Below are 21,307 nucleotides of genomic sequence, written 5' to 3' on the forward strand. Positions count from 1 at the left end.
GGGCCAAGACCTTTCATCAGGACTGGAAAGGAAGGGGAAATATGCCAGAACAAGATAAAGGTTGCCAGAGCACCTGTGAAATTGGCACCAACCCATTATTGGAAAACAATTGCATTATAACGGTACGGAGTTTATTGTATTTATAATGTTCTGCTATCATTGCTAATGACAGACCACAACAGAAGGCACTTTCTATGCTCAAGACCACATATAAACTAATCTTGCAATGAAGTCCGTAGTTAAAGTACAGTTCAGATTTTCAATTTTGAAGTTCATATTTTCAGAGTACATACATGTCACCACGTACAACCCTGAGATTCATTTTCCTGTGGGCATAGCAATTTCTATAGAATAGTAACTGTAAACAGGATCAATAAAAGATAAAGTACAAATGCAAATATAAATAAATAGCAATAAATAACAAGAGTATGAAATAACAAGATAAAGAGTAATTAAAGTAAGATCATTGCTTGTGGGAACATCTCAATTGATTAAGTGTACTTATCCCCTGTAGTTCAAGAGCCTGATGGTTGAAGGGTTCTTGAACCCGGTTGTGAGAGTCCTAAGGCTCCTGCACCTTCTACCTGCTGGTTGAGGGGTAATAACTGTTCTTGAGCCTGGTGGTGTGGGTCCTGAGGCTCCTGCACCTTCTACCTGATGGTTGAGGGGTAGTAACTGTTCTTGAACCTGGTGGTTTGAGTCCTGAGGCTCCTGTACCTTCTACCTGATGGTTGAGGGGTAGTAACTGTTATTGAACCTGGTGGTGTGGGTCCTGAGGCTTCTGTACCTTCTACCTGATGGCAGCAGCGAGACGAGTGTGGAAAAGAAAGATGGTGATGTCTTTGTGATTCCTCTGTTCACGTGTTAATGCACAGATTGCTGCTATTGAAACCCGCTCTATCTTTGTTACTCATTTGGTTTCTCTTGCCTTTAAGGCTTCAGAAAACCGTGGGTCCTGAAATTGCGGAAAATGATCTGGTTCCTGCTTTCCAAAACCTGTTGAAAGATTGTGAGGCTGAAGTGCGAGCATCTGGGGCCAACAAAGTTAAAGGTTGGTTGGGAATTCTCATTCTTGTCTTTTCCATCCGGTTAAGATGTTGTTGGTGAAGCACAGTGACAACTTTCTGGCAGCAGAAACAACTATCAATTACTTTAGTAATAGACTCTCGTTCTGGGCAACGACACTGCAATCTGTGCCTGTAACTTTCCTAGTGGAGACGAGGCCTTTGATCCAGCTATACAACCTGGCATTTGCAGTGCAGTCATGAACATTATTTGCTTCCGTTTCTTGTCTGCACAATTTGTCTTTTTTTCCTGCGCATTGTGTGATTGATGGTTTTCTGTTTTTAATGGGTTCTGTTGGGTTCCTTTGCTTTGTGGCTGCCTGTAAGGAAACAAATGTCAAGGTTGTGTATAGTACGCATGGTGGTTGCACATTTTGTCCGACAATGACAGGAAACCTGTGCGGGAGAGTTTTTAAAATGGAAAAGCCTTTGCACTGTGGCAGTTCCACTCTCTTGGCCTCAGAAGTCCGGGTCCAGTGGTATGAACAAGCGCCAGAAGAAACAGGGGTCTTCTTGTTTGCAGTGGATGACCAGGATGCTTTCTGTGTCTTTTCATGCCCCTCGTTCTCCGCAGAGCGATGCAGAGCCACCTTCCTGGCGGTTGGGTTTTACTGTAGATCGCACCCGCCCAGTCCGCTGAGGCTGACTTTGCGTGCTAGGACTGGCTTGTCCGAATCTCACCAGAGTATGAGACTGCTGTTACGTGCAAATGGCTGCTTGCAGCCACAGGGGAGAGATGAGTGTCCGGTGGGGAGCAAAGGTGGGGAGCAAAGAGTGAGCTGCCCCGGAATGGACACGACAAGCCCCTTCACCAGAGGTGCGACCCCTTCCCTGGACACCCCTGAACTTTGAACTCCTGTGAAAGATGTAAACAAGGTTGAAAGAATGCAGAGAAAATTTATAAAGATGTTGCCTGGTCTGGAGGACCTGACTTAGAAGGAAAGATGAATAGGTTAGGACTGTATTCTTCAGAATGCAGAAGATTGAGAGGAGATTTGATGGAGGTACAATATTATGGGGGGGTATGGATGGGATAAATGCAAGCAGGTTTTTTCCACTGAGGTTGGGTTGGATGACAACCAGAGGTCATGGGTTAAGAGTGAAAGGTGACAAGTTTAAGGGGAACATGAGGGGAAACTTCTTCACACAGAGGGTCATGAGAGTGGAACGAGCTGCCAGCACAAGTGGACCATGCAGTTTTGATTTCAATATTTAAGAGAAGTTTGGATAGGTACATGGATAGTACGGATATGGGGCGGGGGGGATGTTATGGTCCTGCTGCAGGCAGATGGGAGTAGACAGCTTGAATTGTTCAGAATGGACAAGAGGGGCCAAAGGGCCTTTTCTGCGCTGTGCTTTTCTATGACTCTATTTAATGTGGTACCACATATCCAGGTGACACTTCTCCAAGTGAGAACAGCATGCCAGCATGCCTCCCCTTTGGCATCCTGATCTGATCCCAGAACTGGATGACAGCAAATGGAAAGGAATTGTGTGCCACTTGACTTCATGTTTCGATGGTGGCTGCTCCTTACAAAGTGCACTTCATTGCTTGTGCAGAGTCTTGAAAGGTTGTGAGATTGTGAAAAAGAGTGAGTGGTGTTCTTTACGTTTGTACCACTGACTGCCTAACCCGAGGCCCTCCGTTGGTCAGGGTCCACCATGGATGTTACGTGCAGCTGTCTACGTGATACGTAAGCCAGGGCAGTATGATATGGAGAGTAAGCTGTTGCCCATGTACCAGGCTCCCCGTCTCCACGCATCTGATGAATCCAAAGAATTGGCAGAGACCGATGCAGTTTGGTACCAGTGGCGTCGCAGGAGTTGACAGCGTTGATCTCAACGTAGGACTGCCTCGGAGAATCCGGCTCTGGATTTTTCCCTCTGGGTTTACTCCTGTGAGTGGGTATAGCCGCAAGGCATTGGAGGTTTGAGCTCAGAGTCTTCCTTCTCCTAGATGAGCTGCCAACCATGAGCCCCATCTGACCGAAGTGACCAGTTTTAAAGTGTCAGTAACCTGCCTTCTGCTTCAGTAAGCCACATGCAAAGGCCAGGAGCTGGACTTGGTGTGAGAGGCTGTTTGAGGTGCATGCCATGAGGAGCATTTAGTTTGTAGTGGGAGCTTGTCCCCATTACCGCCCCTGGCCATGACAACCTTAAGGAATCATTGACTGCCTAATAAGCTGCATCTTTTCTCATGTACGTGTCACTTGATCGGATCTTTCATCAGAGAAACTGGGGTGGATGTCGGGCCACCCAGCCACACCACTGTCCACCGATTGTGTCTGCAGAAGCGCATCATCACATAGAGAGATAAACTGGAACTAGAAACTAGAGCACATCATAAACCTGAATGAGTCGAAATCTACTTCGATTAAAGCATGCTCAGGTACCATCGGCCGACAGCATCGGGGGAGAGAGGGAGATTCACTTCAGCGTGAGGCCCTTCCTTTGATTCCCTACTTTCGAGTAAGCAAGCTAGTAGACAAAGGTAGAAATATTGTGATGTTGCTTCCCAGATGGACCCACTTCATCCACAAAATCTGGCTCCAATCGTGCATTTTGAAAAGGAATGCATGAGTTATATTTAGCCTTTCAGATTGTGGTAGTTTAGTCATGGATTATGCCTTCATGCAAAGTGGAGCTGGCCGGGATAAGTATCGCAGCATCAGTCGTCTTGGCCTGGCCAGTTTCCAAAAATCAAATGTTTCAAGTGAATTGTGATGTGCCTGCCAAAGTTCTTTGCCAGTCATCTTCAGTAGCTGGTACATTAATGCCAACTCATTGAGTTAATTTGCACCAGAACAACCTAGAGGAGGAGTGGGCCAATTTGATACCTCTGAATATCTATTGAGTAAGATTACAGTGCAGAATAGGTACACTAAGCCACGCTGCCCAGCTATCCCCCAATTCAATCCTGACCTAATCACGGGACGATTTACCAGTTAATGACCAGTTAACTTACCAACTGGAATGGGGGATGAAATGTGCACTCGAAGGAAACCCATACCGTCACAGGGAGACCGTACAGATGTGCCAGAATTGAACCTGTGCTGTCTGACTCTTGATGTTTACACTGTAGGTGCTGGCCTTGCTTTTCCTTGTACGACTTAAATTGTGCTTCAGAATGTATGTTTTCTCTTGCCACTATCTTCTGAGAAGATACAAATGTTAAGGCAGATGCTTTTCATTGCTTAATCTGTTAAACTTTATTGATTTATCATTGTGGTGAGAGTGTGGAACGAGCTGCCAGCGCAAGTGGTGCGTGCAAGCTCGATTTCAACGTTTAAGAGAAGTTTGGATGGGTACGCAGATGGTAGTGGTATTGAGGGCTATGGTCCAGATGCAGGTTGATGGGAGCAGGCAATTTAAATGGATCGGCACAGAATAGATGGGATGAAGGGCCTATTTCTGTGCTGTACTTTTCTCTGACTCCATTGTTTTGTTTGAGAATAACTCTCTAGCGTGCAGTACTCTATCTTGCAGATTTCTGTGAAAACTTGCCAGTAGATTGCAGGGAGACTGTCATAATATGTCACATCTTGCCGTATGTTAAGGTAATATGCCTTCTCAAATTCTTGGCTGGTTATACAGTCTATCTAAAATTAATGTCGCAACTCATCTATTTCACTTCAGGAAAAAGTCCCTCAGTATTTTGGGTGGGCCTGAAACGAGGAATCAGGCACCTTTTAATTCAAGTTTTATCACTCTGAACTGCTTGTAACTGGAAAAGCTCAATGTCCAAGCACAAGTCACATCTTGCCCCCTCTCCCGTCCGCTCTCCCGCCCCATCCCCCTCTCCCACTCCCTCCCCATCCCCCTCTCCCAAAGGGCTGAGTCCTGCCGAAGGGTTTTGGACAGAAATGGCGACTGTCCTTTTCTCCATAGGTGCTGCCTGGCCTGCTGAGTTCCTCCAGCATCTTGTGTGTGTTGCTGGTTTTTTAACATGGTGTTGGCTGCCTGGAGTGATGGTGGAGGCAGATATATCGGGGACGTTTAATGACGTTTAGATAAGCACACAAATGTGAGGAAAACGGAAGAATATGGACATCGTGTAGATTAGATTGCCCACTTGATTAGGAATTTAAGTATAACATTGTGGGTTATAGGGCCGCTTCTGCTCCATGATTTATATAAACTAGAATATCAAACTGTAAAAGAAATTATTTAAGAATGATCCGTGACTGACCAGGTGGATCATAAGAACATAGAGCAGGATGGCATCATGAGTGAGATATCTAATGACAAACAAGAGAAAATCTGCAGATGCTGGAAATCCGAGCAACACACACAAAATGCTGAAGGGACTCAGCAGGCCAGGCAGCTTCTATGGGGAACAGTACAGTCGACGTTTCTGTAGGTGCTGTCTGGCCTGCTGAGTTCCTCCAGCATTTTGTGCGTGTTGACTGAGATATCTGTCTAGGTTTTCATTTGATCATTTTATGGGATTGAATTCAAGAGCAGAGAGGTCATGCTGCAACTATACAGGGTACTGGTGAGGCCGTACCTGGAGTGCTGTGTGCAGTTCTGGTCTCCATACTTGAGGAAGGATATATTGGCTTTGGAGGCAGTGCAGAGGAGGTTCACCAGGTTAATCCCAGAGATGAAGGGGTTAACCTATGAGGAGAGATTGAGTTGCCTCGGACTATACTCTCTGGAATTCAGAAGAATGAGAGGATATCTTAGGGAAACATACAAAATTTTGAAATGGATCGATAAGATAGAAGTAGGAAAGTTATTTCCATTGGTAGGTGAGACTAGAACTAGGGGACATTGCCTCAAGATTCAGGGGAGAAGATTTAGGACAGAGATGAGGAGAAACTGTGTTTCCCAGAGAGTGGTGAATCTGTGAAATTCTCTGGCCAGGGAAGCAGTGGAGGCTTCTTCACTGGATATATTTAAGATACAGTTAGATACATTTTTAGATAGTAGGGGAATTAAGGATAGTAGAGGAACTCAGCAGGTCAGGCAGCATCTATGGAGGGGAATGAACCCTTGGGCTGACACCCTTCGTCAGGACTGGAAAGGAAGGGGGAAGGCGCCAGAATAAGAAGGTTGGGAGGATGGGGGGAGTACAAGCTGGTAGGTGATAGGTAGACCAGGTGATGGGAAAGGTTGGTGTGTAGGGGAGGGGAGTTGAAGGCAGGTGATGGGTGGGAAAGGTGAAGGGCTGGAGAGGATAGATAGCAGGGGAATTAAGGGTTATGGGGAAAAGGCAGATGGATGAAGCTGAGTTTATGGACAGGTCAGCCATGATCTTACTGAATGGCGGGGCAGGCTTGATGGGCCGGATGGCCTACTCCTGCTCCGATTTCTTATGTTTTTCTGAATCATGAATGGAATAACAACTGTTTCTTCCACCAGAGTCTCTCGAACTGTTCTTTTAGTTTGAGAGCTTCAGATAAGAGCAAATGTGCAGTGCGTTCTTTAGAAGCAGTGATGTGAGCTGGTTTGTAATCTCAGTGCATATTGGATTAAAGATGAATCGGTTAATGGTGTGATGGAGCTGTTATTTCTCCATCTATCATGTTCCTTATTTATTTTGTCGTGAACTTAAACAAAACTGCTGCATGTGCAAATTCTGGATTTTTTAATTAATATGAAATTTGCATTCTTTCATTATTTTTACAGAATTAAAATTATTTTTAAATATGTAAAAAAAAATCTCTCCCCTCCCCTCTCCTTCCTCAATTCCCCACTCTGAGCTTTTACTTCTCACCTGTCTATTACTTCTCCCTGGGTCCCCACCTCCTTCCATCTGTCCTGTGGTCCACTCTCTTCTCCTCTCCTCTCTCAGATTCTTTCTTCTCCAGCCATTGACCTTTCCCAACCACCTGTCTTCACCTAACACCTTCCAGCTGGCCTCCTTCCCCTCTCCTCACCTTTATATCCTAGCATCTTCCGCCTCCCTTTACAGTCCCGATAAAAGGCCTCGGCCTGAAACACCGACTGTTTACTCATTCCCATAGATGCTGCCTGAGCTGCTGAGTTCCTCCAGTGTTTTGGGTGAGTTGCTCTGGATTTTCAACGTCTGCAGACTTGATTCCCTTCATGTTCTACACCTCAGAAGATTCCCCAAATGTCGGAAATGCCTCGATTTTCCAGGCACAGCTGACAGATTCCAAGTGTACATCTTCAAATTGTCAGCTGTTAACTCAAGCCTTGAATTATTTGTTAGTTTGAAATGAAATCAAGAAAAAAGCCTGCCGAATCATGATTTGAACTGTTGTATAATTTAATAATGATTAGTATTTTGCATGTATTTATGCCAAAGGTGCAGAAAGATTTCTCAAACGCAGAAATTCAAGTGTTTTTCTTTTGTGAAATGCAGCTTTTCACAAAATGACCGTTGTTTCCTCCCATGGCCCTCCCGAGGAGCTCGCCTGCACTCAGGGAGAGTGAACGGACAATAAAGGACAATTAAGACTCAGGAACAGAATTAGGCCACTCAGCCCATCGTGTCTGCTTCGCCATTCCATCATGGCTGGCTTATTACCCTCTCGGCCCCATTCTCCTGCCTTCTCCCCCGTAACCTTTAACACCCTGACTAATCAAGGACCTGTCAGCCTCCATGTTAAATATACCCAGTGACTCGTCCTCCACAGCCATCAGCGTTGATGGATTCCACAGATCCACCGCCCTTTCACTGAAGAAATTTCCTCTCAGCTCTGTTCTAAATGGACATCCCTCCATTCTGAGGCTGTGCCCTCTGGTCACAGGAAACGTCCTCCCTGTTCTAGGCCTCTGAATATTCCATAAGTTTCAATGAGATTCACCCCTCTTCCTTCCCGTCTGAACTCCATTGAGGACAAAGCCGGAGCCGTCAAGCACTCCTGTTGTATGTTTCATTCCCAGGATCATCCTCGTGAACCTTCTCTAATGCCAGCACATCTCAGATAAAGGGCCCAAAGCTGCTCACTATACCCCCAACTGCGTTCTGACCAATGCCTTATAAAGCTTCAGCATTACCCTTATATTTTTTCTAGTCCTCTCAAAATGAATGCCAACATTCCATTTTCTTTCCGTACCACCAACTCAGCCTGCAAGATAATGTTTAGGGAACCCTGCACGAGGTCTCCCAATTGCCTTTGCACGTCTGATTTCTGAATTTTCTGCCCATTTGGAAAATAGTACACGTCTTTACTCCTTCTACCAAAGTGCATGGCCATACGTTTCTGGTAGTAGGCACCTTTCGATCCTGGGGATGATGGGTTTGTGCCTCTGGTGGACTGTGTCCTCTCCTGGGCAAGAAGGTTTGAAGGACCGGCTCTTGTCAATGCAGCAGGCTCCCCCTCTCCACGTCACTCATGTTGTCGAAGGGAAGGGCAAGCGCCAATACAGCTCGGCACCAGTGTCATCGCAGAGGTTGCCAGAGTGAAGCTGTAAACGACATCAAACTGCCTTAGGGGTTTACCCCCAAAGCCTTTCCCATGAGTGGGCATGACTGCAAGGCAGCGGAGGTTTAAAATCAGGGTTTTCCTTCTTTTAAGCGGGCTGCCGCCCAAGGCTGAGGAATCCTACCTACTCGAAACACTTTCGGACACTACAGTATATTCCAACTGCCACTGCCTTGCTATTCTCCCAATCTATCAAGTCCTTCTACAGACTCTCTGCCCCTCCACCTGTCTTGGTATCATCCACAAATGTGACCACCAAGCCATCAATTCCGTTGTCCAGATCATTGACATCTGCTTGAAAAGAAACGGTCACAATACCGACCCCTGTGGAACACTAATAGTCACCTGCAGTCAACCAGAAAAGGCCCCTTTCATTTGCAATTCTTTGCCTCCCGTCAGTCAGCCAAGCTTCTATCTTTACTAGGATATCTTCTGTAATACCATGGGCTCTTAACTTGCTAAGGCGTCTCATGTGCGGCATCTTGTCAAACTCCAAGTAAACAACATCCACTGACCCTCCTTTGTCTATCCTGCCTGTAATTTCCCCTTAAGGAAACCATGCACCTCCAAGTACTGGAAGCCTCGTCTTTAATAATGGACTCCCAACATTTTCCCAACCACTGAAGTCAGGCTGAAGGGCCTATAGTTTCATGTCTTTTGCCTCCCTCCCTTCAGAGTGAAGTGACATTTGGAAATTTCCAGTCCTCTGGAACCATTCCAGATTCTAATGACTCTTGAAAGATTATTACTCATGCCTCCCCAATCTCTACAGCTGCCTCTTTCAGAACCCTGCGGTGTAGCCCATCTAGTCCAGGTGACTTGACTACCTTCAAAACTTTCAGCTTCCCAAGCACCTTCTCCTTAATAAAAGCAACTGCACTCACTTCTGCTAACTGACTCTCGAATTTCTGGCATACTGCTCGTGTGACCATAACTTGGACCATAATGTATAGTACTGTGCAAAAGTCTTAGGCTGGTGTATATAGCTAGGGTGTCTTTGAGTTTTGCACAGTCCTGTAGTGATTCTTATATATTGCACTGTGCTGCTGCTGCCGCAAAAAACAATCAAATTTCTTGACATCTGTGAGTGATGATAAACCTCACAGATGTCTGATATGGGTCTCTGATGTGGACTGAGAGTGGGAAGGGGGCAGGGAGAGGGGAGTTGTGTCCCTGTCCCCCTCTTTTGGTGAATGTCGGTGATAGCGTAGGATGATATCCTGGTTCTGCATTTGTGTTTATGGACTGTGGACTTTTTCAGATTTAGGGTTTTTATATTCTGTTTTCTTCATCGCCTTATTCTTTTCGTTTTGTTGTGTGAGGGGAGGGTGTTTGGGGGTAAAATGCTCTGTTAGTTTTTTGTGCGGGGAATGGATTGGGGGGGGTCGATGTTGCTATTCCGTTTTGTGTGTGGAGGGAGGGGTAGTTTTGGGGATCAGATGATCAGGATGCCATTATTTTTTGTACCAGGGCTGGGGAGGTGTAGGTTTCATACTTCTCTCTGAATGACTTTGATCTTCTTTATTGCTTCGTGGCTATCTGGAGAAGACAAATTTCAGGGTTGTATTTGGATACGTGCTTTGATCATAAACAAACCTTTGACTGTTTGGTTGGGAAAAGGGGGAAGGGAGCGGGAAGCACCAGAGAGACATTCTGTAATGACCAATAGACCAATTGTTTGGAATCAAATGCCCTTGCTAGTGTTCTCAGGGCTGAGTGTGTCTGCACTCGCGCCACCCCCTCCTGCCCCTGGCAGTCCACCTCAGCCACCTCTCTCACACCCCTCCCGTGGGTGCTCCACTCTCACCATTCCCAACATCCTGTGCTCCCGCCAGATTTACAAACTTGCTCTCCGCTGCACGTTGGCAAGTACAGTTCTGTGCAAAAGTCTTTGGCACCCTGGCTAGATGTGCATGTGCCTAAGTACTGTAAGTGTGAAAGTGGCATTCATATTTCTTTTGTGGGATTAATATTTCATAAATATCCAAGATGATACTTTGAAAGCAGAGAGTCTGGGGAGCGCCAGTGTGTTTGTCAGACAGCGTTCGCAGTATGAATGTTTTTCACCTTTGCTGTACTCAGAAAATTGCCTTTCCTTCCTAGTGCCCTGAGGTCCGTTTGAACATTATCTCCAATCTGGACTGCGTGAATGAAGTTGTTGGAATTCACCAGTTATCACAGTCTCTCCTGCCAGCCATTGTAGAATTAGCAGAAGATGCCAAATGGAGAGTGCGCTTTGCGATAATCGAGTACATGCCTCTGCTTGCGGGGCTGCTGGTGGGTGGTTTATTCTAAAATGTTTTTATCGTCTATTAGCAATGCTTCCATATGGATGATTTGCAGAATGGAAATGATTGCCAATATCAAATTGATACTTTAGTTTATAGACGGAAATAACTTTGAACATCTTCTTTCCTTTTGCACCAGAAGCAAATGTGCGATAGTAACAATTATACTTGTAGCCCACTGACATGGGTAGTCTTACTTTAGACTCGGGACTCCCAACCTTTTTTTTAATTGACCATTAACCAAGCAGGGGTGGAAACCCCTGGTTTAGACCATCAGGTTTAGGCCCCTGTTTAAGGACTGCGGACTTTGTCAGACTTAGGGATTTTATATTCTGTTTTTATATTGTCTGTTTCTTTTCATTTTGTTGTGCGAGGGGAGGGTGTTTGGGGGTAAAATGTTCTGTTGGTTTTTGTGCAGGGGGTGGGCTGGGGTTGTTGCTGTTCCATTTTCTGTGTGGAGGGAGGGGGTGGTTTTGGGGGGGGTCTGATGATCAGGATGCCATTCAATGACTTTCATGTTTTTTCTTTGTTTCATGGCTATCTGGGGAAGACAAATTTCAGAGTTGTACATGGTAATAAGTGAACCTTTGGCCTGCACATCAAACAGATGCAAACACAGAAAGGGCAATAAACTCCGTACAATCAGATGAGGGGGTGACAACTGTTGTCCCAGAGGAAATAAACAATATCTTTTTGAGATTTTACCAAAATCTGTACAGCTCAGAATATTCAGATTCAGCTCCACAAATACAAAAGGAATTTCTCGACTTGTTACAATTTATACCCCGAGATGAAACGTTCTTGACCTCACTGGAGTTTAACTCAGAGGCTAAAGAATTGTCTGCAGCTATAACTAACATTAAGGGAGGGCAAACTCCTGGGCCCAATGGAAATTCCGATTAAAATATATAAAATCTTTAAGACTAAGCTAATACCACCTCTGCTTGATATGTATCAGGAGTCATTTGACACTGGATCCCTTGCCCCCTCTCTTAATATGGCAGCAATTACGCTACTGTTAAAACCGGGAAAACCACCATCCCTTTGTGGATCTTATAGGTCAATCTCACATCTGAACAATGATCTCAAAATTCTCTGTAAGGGATTAGTTAGGAGGCTGGAGCCACTCTTGCCAAAAATGGTCCACCCTGACCAAAATGGATTTGTAAGGGAAGGCAGGGCTTCCACAACATTCGAAGAGTGCTTAATATACTTTATGAAAAATCTGGAAGCTCTGATAGCGCTATTGTGTCATTGGATACGGAGAAAGCCTTCGACAGAGTGGAGTGGAATAGGGGGAAAATTTCGAAGATACAGCTTCTGTATTCTAACCCACAGGCTGAAGTTTCAACTAACGAGCTTTTTTCGGCATCTTTTAAACTCCAACGGGGAACAAGACAGGGCTGTCCCCTATCTCCCCTCCTGTTTATCCTGGCCATTGCGCCACTTGCTATGGCAATTTGAAAACAGGCTAACATAGCAGGAATAACTATAGGAGATGTAGAACATCGCATAGCCCTGTACATGGATGACGTCATTTTGTCAGAACAGGGTTTACCTATTTGGGTGTTAAAATTACTCCTACTATTGATAAAATTATCCCAACTAATTATAACCCTCTCACAGACTCAGTTATTCAACTTACAAACAGATGGACGAAATTGCTCATAAATTTGATTGGACGCATAAACATTCTAAAAATGTCAATTTTACTGAAGTTCCTGTACCTTTTGCAATCTATCCCACTTTCTCTTCCATCATCTTTCTTTTATTTATTAAAGAAATTTTTTTCTAATTTCATCTGGAATAATAGATGTCCAAGACTCAGGCTTTCCCTGTTATATCTACCGTATGACAGAGGTGGCTTACAGCTACCAAATCTTATATGTTATTTCTGGGCAGCCCAAATTAGAGCAGGAATGCTCTATTTTGTTAAGGATCACTCCCCTCCTTGGGTCTCAGTGGAATCCCAGTTGATCAATATCCCTCTAGAACTATATATGTATTCAGCAAATAAGAAAAACCTGGTCACACAATCTAAAATCCCTTTCTTAAAAAATACAATAATGATTTGGCACGATGCTCTTGCGTAAATGGGTGAGACATCACAGTTATCCCAGTTTACTCCTATCTTTGGTAATGATAGCTCCAGCCCGGCAGAGCGGATCCTGGTTTTAAAACTTGGTCGCCCCCAGGCATAGCTAAGGTGTCTGATCTTTATAATGGCAATTCATTTATGTCTTTTGAAGAACTCAAAGGCCACATATGGAATTCCAACAAAACACTTTCTTAAATGCCTTTAGTTGCAAAGTTTTATTATGTCCAGGCAAAGTTACAGTTTGAAGCTCCCTCCTTTATTTACCCTAGAAGACCTCACTCTGAAATTATCTGAAGCTAGGGGACAAGTGTCTGAATTATACATGTAAGGGTTTCTTCTTTTATGTTACTTGCTAAGGCTAATAAAATGGCTTCTCTGTACTGTTAACTGCTGAGACAGTGGTTCTCTAGAGCAGCTTGTTTGGGTTATAATTACTGATACAGGAATTGTATTCATTTGCTAACCAATTGGGATAGATGGTATTCTTTCTTGTGTGTCTGTAAGCTATTGTTTTTCGTGGGCTTTGGGCAGAAGGCGTGATTGGGACAGAGAGAGGAGACGCGAGGAGAGAGATGCTGTAAGCTGGGCAACGGCACGGACCCCGAGCGGGAGTCCGAGGCCCAGGGTCTTCAGCGAGGATAGGAGGCGAGGACAGACTCGTGTGGAGTGTTTAGTCAATCACCGAGGGTGGTCCCATTCGTGGGTCGGTGGAGTTCAGAGGACATCGATTGGAGGAAGGGGGACCCGGTTCTGTAAGAGCTCCAACGAGTGTGCACTGAACTGATAGTTACTGACTTGGCACCTTTATTCTATTTGTTTCTACTAACCCATCACCAAGAAATACTTATAAAGTGTAATCATTTAATGGCATATGGCGTACTGTCTGTTAATTGGCGGTGTGGGGTACATCACACAGCATCCACACAAACTTGATCTCACCGTTTGGCGGGGCCGAAGGCTGCTCCCCCTAGACGAAAGCGAGCTGAGCGAGTCTGAGTCTTACCGGGGGGCTACATACAAATTGTTTGCAAGTAAATGCAAAGAATCATCAAACAACATGCTACAAGCGTGGAGAACTGATTTGCATGAGAATCTGTCAGAAAAAGAGTGGTCAGAAGCTTGTTCCTTAGTTCAAACCCAGTCAGTGAACACTCATTCTAAACGGATAACCAGATAGTACATTACTCCAGTCAGGTTTCGTCACTTTAACCCCAACATTCCAGACACATGCTTTAAATGTAATCACTAAAAGGGGTCTCTGTTCCATTGTATGTGCGAGTGCCCCCAGATAATCTGCTTCTGGAAGAAGGTGCTGGATTTGATTAGTCAGATTATTGGAAAAAAGGTGCTCCTTGATCCTAAATTATGTATTCTGAACATTTATCCAAAGGACTTTGTAACCTCCAAAAATGCAAGGTCTCTGCTTAATATTTGTTTTTTGGAAGCCAGACGTTGCATAGCCTATTCATGGAAGAAACCCACAACCAATGGACTTTCACAATGGCTGAAAGGAGTGACTTCGTATCTTGCTCTAGAAAAGATCAACTACATCACAGAAAAACAAACTTGGCAAATTTCGGGAAATTTGGGATATTTTCTACAAGTTTCTGGAGAACAATATTTGGGATGATGAAAGTAACAAATTGAATTGACAGCTTGTTTTTAATGGCCGGGTGTTTGCTTTTTTTGTGCGTTGTTTTTCCTTTTATTTCTGATGTATTTTATTTTTCCCTTTTTCTTTAACCTTGTTGCACTTTCAAACCTATGGATGATCGAATGTGTTTACTTTTCATTCTGTAAAAGCAATAAAGAGTTGTTTGAAAACAAATAAGTGAACCTTTTAATCTTTGATTGGGAAAAGGGGAAGGGAGAGGGAAGCACCAGAGAGATATTCTGTAATGATCAATAAACCAATTGTTTGGAAGCAAATGACCTTGAGAGCAGAATTAGTCCATTCAGCCCATTGAGTCTGCTCCAACATTCCACCATGGCTGATTTGTAATCCCTCTCAACCCTGTTCTCCTGCTTTCTCCCCATATCCTTTCACACCCTGATTAATGAAGAGCCTGTCAGCCTCCATTTTAATTATACCCAATATCTTGGCCTCCACGGTTCTCCATGGAAGTGAATTCCACAGATTCGCCACCCTCTGGCTGAAGAAGTCGCTCCTCATCTCTGTTTCTGCCCGGTGCTCCGATTTCCTCCTCCATCCCAAAGACGTGCTGGTTGTAAACTGGTTGTTGTAGATTGCTCCTCTGTGTTGGTAACTAGCAGGAGTAGTGAGGTAGTGTTCATGGGTACGGTGTCCACTCAAAAGGCGTATGGCAGAGGGGAGGAAGCTGTTCCTGAATCAGTGAGTGTGTGTCTTCAGACAAATTGTCCCTCCTTTCTGGTAGTAACAATGAGAAGAGGCTGGTGGGGCCCTTAATGATGGACAGTGTCTTTTTGAGGCACCGCTCCTTGAAGATGTCCTGGATAATATGGAGGCTGGAGCACACGATGGAGCCGACTAATTTTATAACTCTCTGTAGCTTACTTGAGCTCTCCTGTATCATACCGATTTAGTATGTATTCGGTTTTAAGAAGCAAATCGCTCTCAGTTTCGGTGTGCAAACACAAAGTAGATTTTCTGAGCTAGAAACTCAGAATGTTCCTGTTGTGCTGTGTTCCCATGCTTTATGGTTAATCATAAAACTATTTAGTGAATATTTACACCTTTGTGGTTAAAGAGTTTTTCGAGGAGGTTACCAGGAAAGTGGTTGAAGGGAAGGCATTGGATATTGTCTACATGGACTTCAGTGAGGCCTTTGACAAGGTCCCGCATGGGAGGTTAGTTAGGAAAATTTAGTCGCTAGGTATACATGGAGAGGTGGTAAATTGGATTAGACATTGGCTCAATGGAAGAAGTCAAAGAGTGGTAGCAGAGCATTGCTTCTCTGAGTGGAGGCCTGTGACTAGTGGTGTGCCACAGGGATCAGTGCTGGCTCCATTGTTATTTGTCATCTATATCAATGATCTGGATGATAATGTGGTAAATTGAATCAGAAAATTTGCTGATGACACAAAGATTGGAGGTGTAGTAGACAGTGAGGAAGGTTTTCAGAGCCTGCAGAGGGACTTGGACCAGCTGGAAAAATGGGCTGAAAAATGGCAGATGGAGTTTAATACAGACAAGTATGAGGTATTGCACGTTCGAAGGACAAACCAAGGTAGAACGTAGAGGGTTAATGGTAAGGCACTGAGGAGTGCAGTGGAACAGAGGGATCTGGGAATACAGATACAAAATTCCCTAAAAGTGGCATCACAGGTAGATAGGGTCGTAAAGAGAGCTTTTGATACATTGGCCTTTATTAATCAATGTATTGAGTATAAGAGCTGGAATGTTATGACGAGGTTGTATGAGGCATTGGTGAGGCCGAATCTGGGGTATGGTGTTCAGTTTTGGTCACCAAATTACAGGAAGGATATAAATAAGGTTGAAAGAGTGCAGAGAAGGTTTACAAGGATGTTGCCGGGACGTGAGAAACTCAATTACAGAGAAAGGTTGAATAGGTTAGGACATTATTCCCTGGAGCGTAGAAGAATCAGGGGAGATTTGATAGAGGTATATAAAATTATGATGGGTATAGATAGAGTGAATGCAAGCAGGCTTTTTCCACTGAGGCAAGGGGAGAAAAAAACCAACTGATGCGTCTTTGGATTGTGAGAGGAAACCCGCGCTTTCCGCAGGGAAAATGTACTGGCTCCATACAGGTGACATCAGAATTCCCAAGCTGTAATAGTGTCACGCCAACTGCTACACCACCGATAGTAGTTAGTAACGTTCTTACTGTCTGCATTAAACCATTGGACACTTTTACGATTTTTCCTATTTTTCATGGATCATAGTCCTGGTATTGACACAAAGAAATTAATTAAGGATAGTCAAAATACTAGATGCAAGTACCTTAGATAGGGTATCTTCTGTGTAGCCTTCTGCCACGGCACAATCTAGTTTTGTGCAGTTTATTATAGCACGTTGCCAGTCTTTCTTGTGTGACCCCTTCACCATTGGCTCATAGGAGTTAGCAAACTGTACTGGTAAGTAGCGAAAGGTGAAGACGGCTAGAATGCAAATGTGGCAAGTTGGCATGTTCTACTAGAAATTCGAGGGGTTATTTTATCAACATTCTTTTTATTGTCAAAACCTGTTTAGGGAGTGGAGATTTTTGATGAGAAGTTGAACTCCTTGTGCATGACGTGGCTGGTGGATCACGGTGAGTATAGCCTTGATGCATCATTACTTCTGTTGAACGAAAGTCCTTCAAAGTTGTCAAAGTCATCTTACTGGTGCTTCCATGATGCTGAGTGACCCTACCAGGTGCCTAACCAAAAATCCTTCATCGTGCTTTGTCACATCCTCAAAGGATTGGGTCAGGCTCAAGACACGACATGCCCCTCACAAAGCTATGCTGACTCTCCCGAACCAGACTATGCTTCTTGTAAATCCTGTCTGTAAGAATCTTCTCCTGTAATTTGCCCACCGGTGAAGTAAAACTGACTGGTCTGTAATTCCCAGGGTCATCCCTACTCTCTTTCCTGAACAAGGAAATAACATTTGCCAACTTCCAATCATCTGGTACTTCCTCCGGTGAGGACTGGCCAGTGAGGATGCCCAGATCGTCACTAAAGGTGCAGCAATCTCTTCCCTTGCTTCCCGTAGTAACCCTGGGGTATATCACATCTGGCCCCGGGGACTTATCTATCCTAGGGCTTTTCAAAATTCCAGAACATCCTCTTTCTCAATGTCAACATGTTGCAACATATCACTGCCCTCGCAAGCATCAAGGTCCCTCTCACTGCTGATTACTAAAGAAAAGTATTCATTGCGGATCTCCCCCAAAGTCCTCCGACTCCAAACATTTTGCCTCTTTTAGCTCTGGCCAGCCCAGACTCTCACTCTGGCCATCCTCCTGTTCTTCAAGTATGTTTTCCTGAATCCAACTCACCAAGTCCTTCTCGTGGCCCCTCCTAGTTCTCCGAAGTCCATTCTTCACTCCCTCCCTGGCCACATTGTAACCCTCTGGAGCCCAGGCTGATCTTTGCATCCTATGCTTCTAGACTAGCTGTTGCGCATCTCTTGTCAAGCATGGCTCCTTCACCCTTCTGTTCTTTCCCTGTCTCAGTGGGACAAAACTCTGCAGAGCTCCATCCAAGTGAAGCCCAAAACGACTTCCACTTTTCAATTGTGTGTTTCTGAGTGCATTCATCACAGTTTGTACTCCCAAGTTCCTGCCCAATGTCCAATACCATCATAGTTCAAACACCGGCACCCCCTCCCCCCCAGTTATTACTGCTGCAAGCAATCTTGTCGTACTCTTGTACACATGGCAACAAGAAACAGACTTGACTTTGACCGATACGTTTATTTATTTAATTATTCCAGAATAGCATGGAACAGGCCCAACGAGTCACACCGCCCAGCAACCGGCTGATTTAACCCTTGCCTCATCACAGGACAGTTTACAATGACCAATGAGACTACTAAGCGGGACGTCTCCAGACTCTGTGGGGTGTTGTGGGGGGAATCTGAGCACCCGGGGTAGACACACGATCCACTACGGTTCGTTGCCTCTTATTCCAAAAGCAGCGGAGCTGCGAATCTGAAATAGTAACTGAAAATTCTGGAGACACTCAACAGAGCAGGCCAATGAATGGGCAGAAAGTCACAGATACAGCTGTGCATCTCCCAACATGATCTCATGCCAGCTCATCCACACCTTTTTTTCTCCCCCCTCTGCGTACAAGTTCTTAATCCTGCCTACGTTTCCAGAAGCCGCCTGTTCCATCTGCAGTGCCTCCCTGGTTTTCTTCTTGCCTGGCGGTCGAAGCTATGCTGTACTCAAGCCGGCTTTGCTCAAGGGAACATCACTCAGGTCCTGTGTGTTTTGTAAATGATAGTTCTCTTCGTTCTCTTGGTGTAAGCGAGTTGTGGTATTTAGTTGATGCCAGAAGCCTCTCCTAAGACTTGGGCCACTCAGGTGTACTCTGTGTGTCACCCATCGTACCATCTCTCAGCCATTTAAATGGGAGCTTTCAAGCTGAGCTTCTGTACTGTTGTCAGTCAAGATGTAGTTTATACTTGCAACTGTTTGCAAGTGATATTCACATTCCTTATCATTTTTATAAATGAATGGCAGATGAGGATTTTTTCCCTGTGCAAGTAATTTCCCAAAAATGGCAGGGCTGATTTTTCTTTAAGGTAAAGTGCATTTTCATTAAAGACCAATAAAATTAACAACAAATTTGATTTGGACTGTTTTGCTTTTAGTGTAGGTCCCTTTTACCCTGGAATCTGAATATTGCAGTTAGGGCTTGAACAATGACTAATTATTCAATTACAATAATTAGTAATAAATAATGGTAATCTATTCGAAGTATTTTTTAAGTACCTAATGGGGAAACACAATGGCGTCTGGTTAGCGCAACACTTTGCAATTGGGTTCGATTCCCACTGCTACCTGTGAAGAGCTTATACGTTCTCAGCATGACTGCGTGGGTTTCCTCCGGGTGCTCCTGTTTCCTCCCAGAGACGTACTTGTTGGTCGGTTAACTAGACATTGTAAATTGTCCTGTAATTAGGCTAGGGTTAATCGGGGGTGGCTCGCAGGGCAAGAAGGGCCTGTTCCACGCTGTATCTCAATAAATAATCAATGATAAATAAGTATATTAAAATGCTACTTTCCAAGTGCATAATTTCCTCCACTGTGTGTAACTTGGTATGGAACAGGTCTGCACTTTGAAGAAGGTGGTACGAGCATTTCATTTCGGAACTTTGTATTTTATCAGCAAGGTACATATTTGAAAATCAAGTAGTAACAGCGATCAGATCATTTCTTGACCTGTTAATGCTGTCTTGCAGTGTACGCCATTCGCGAGGCCGCGACCAACAACTTGACCAAGTTGGTGGAGAAGTTTGGCAAAGACCGGGCAGAATCCACCATTGTGCCGAAAGTACTTGCCATGGCCAGTGACCCCAACTACCATCACAGAATGACCACCCTCTTCTGCATTAACGTGAGTATACCTTTGACAATGTACTTGCCATGGCCAGTGACCCCAACTACCTTCACAGAATGAGCACCCTGTTCTGCATTAACGTGAGTATAGCTTTGACAATGTACTTGCCCATGGCCAGTGACCCCAACTACCATCACAGAATGACCACCCTGTTCTGCATTAACGTGAGTATAGCTTTGACAATGTACTTGCACATGGCCAGTGACCCCGACTACCATTGCAGAATGACCACTCTGTTCTGCATTAACGTGAGTATAACTTTGTCAATACTTCCATTACACTTCACAAGCTGCTAAAATATTTCATGAATAAAATGTACAGTTAGAGCACACACGAAAGAATAAAGAATTTAACAAAAATATTATGGATTTGTTTAAAATGTTCTGTTAATATATTCTTTATGAATGTTTAGATTCTGCAAAAAATCAATTAACACTTTGCCAAAGCTGCTCCTTCCAAAATTGACATCTGCTTGATACGAGCTTCTGTGCTTGCGTTATTTGCTGAGGTGTGGTGGTGTTTTGTGTTTAATCTGCAAGGTGTCTGGAGTAAAAATTGAGTTGAGGGTGAGACTTTTTATGATTTCGTGGAGCAGAGTTCCTAACTGTCCTTGTGGAAATGGACTGATGGTGTTAGCTGAAGGACAACTGATTTAATGACGTGTTGACCCACCAGATGGCTTACAGATTTCAAGTTTATTTCACAAGGGTCTGTTTCTGTGCTGTAGTGGACTATGGCTCTGTGTTTTGTACCTTGACCCTGAAAGAACACTGTTTCGTTTGGGTGTATTCATGGGTATTCATGAATGACAATTAAACTTGAACTTGATGTAAACAGCCAAGAACAGCAAAATATTGGAATATTACCTGCAAGCTGCACACCAACCGGACTTGGAAATATATTGCCATTACTTCTGAAACCCCCTTTTCACTGGGCGTCTCTGGAAATGCAGCCTTTTAGCCCCTCGCAAACAGCCACTGGACTCCGCGGGGAGAAACTTCAGGCTTCGTACATCTAAGGTGTATGTGACTTTGGTCCCGCAAAATCCGTGAGGTTGGGATGCCTCGCCTACCCAAACCCCGGTTTGTGTGAATGCTGTGTGATTTACTGCCCCTGGCAATCGCCTGTCAACAAAAAATAACAGATTGTACACTGTATAGAATTATTCAGGAGTATATTTAAGAATGTTAACTTAAGCAAACAGTTATTAAAGGAAAGAAAGAGAAAAAAAACAAAAAGGGCCCATTCTACTTAAAAAGTCACGTATACAGTGGAGCTCAAATCTTGAACTTCTCTGTAAATCGCGCGCTGGACCCTCCCTCCATCTGCGTGAAAGCACACAGCACCTTCCGAAGGTCACTGGAAATCCATCTTGAACAAAGAGGCTTTCCCACGGGAATA

General features: G+C 44.3%; 1 protein-coding gene across 1 annotated transcript in view; it reads left to right on the forward strand.

Moving 5' to 3' along the window:
* LOC140203577 (uncharacterized) overlaps nucleotides 1–21,307 on the forward strand; it is a 38,259-nt gene that overhangs the window by 6,511 nt on the left and 10,441 nt on the right. The window contains exons 4-8 of the mRNA XM_072269622.1: nucleotides 943–1,051; nucleotides 4,551–4,621; nucleotides 10,565–10,738; nucleotides 17,043–17,103; nucleotides 19,749–19,903. Of these exons, the coding sequence (XP_072125723.1) occupies nucleotides 943–1,051; nucleotides 4,551–4,621; nucleotides 10,565–10,738; nucleotides 17,043–17,103; nucleotides 19,749–19,903 (570 nt within the window). The remainder of the gene's footprint in view (nucleotides 1–942; nucleotides 1,052–4,550; nucleotides 4,622–10,564; nucleotides 10,739–17,042; nucleotides 17,104–19,748; nucleotides 19,904–21,307) is intronic.

The sequence above is a fragment of the Mobula birostris genome, chromosome 10 (genome assembly GCF_030028105.1).
Source record: "Mobula birostris isolate sMobBir1 chromosome 10, sMobBir1.hap1, whole genome shotgun sequence".
NCBI lineage: Eukaryota > Metazoa > Chordata > Chondrichthyes > Myliobatiformes > Myliobatidae > Mobula > Mobula birostris.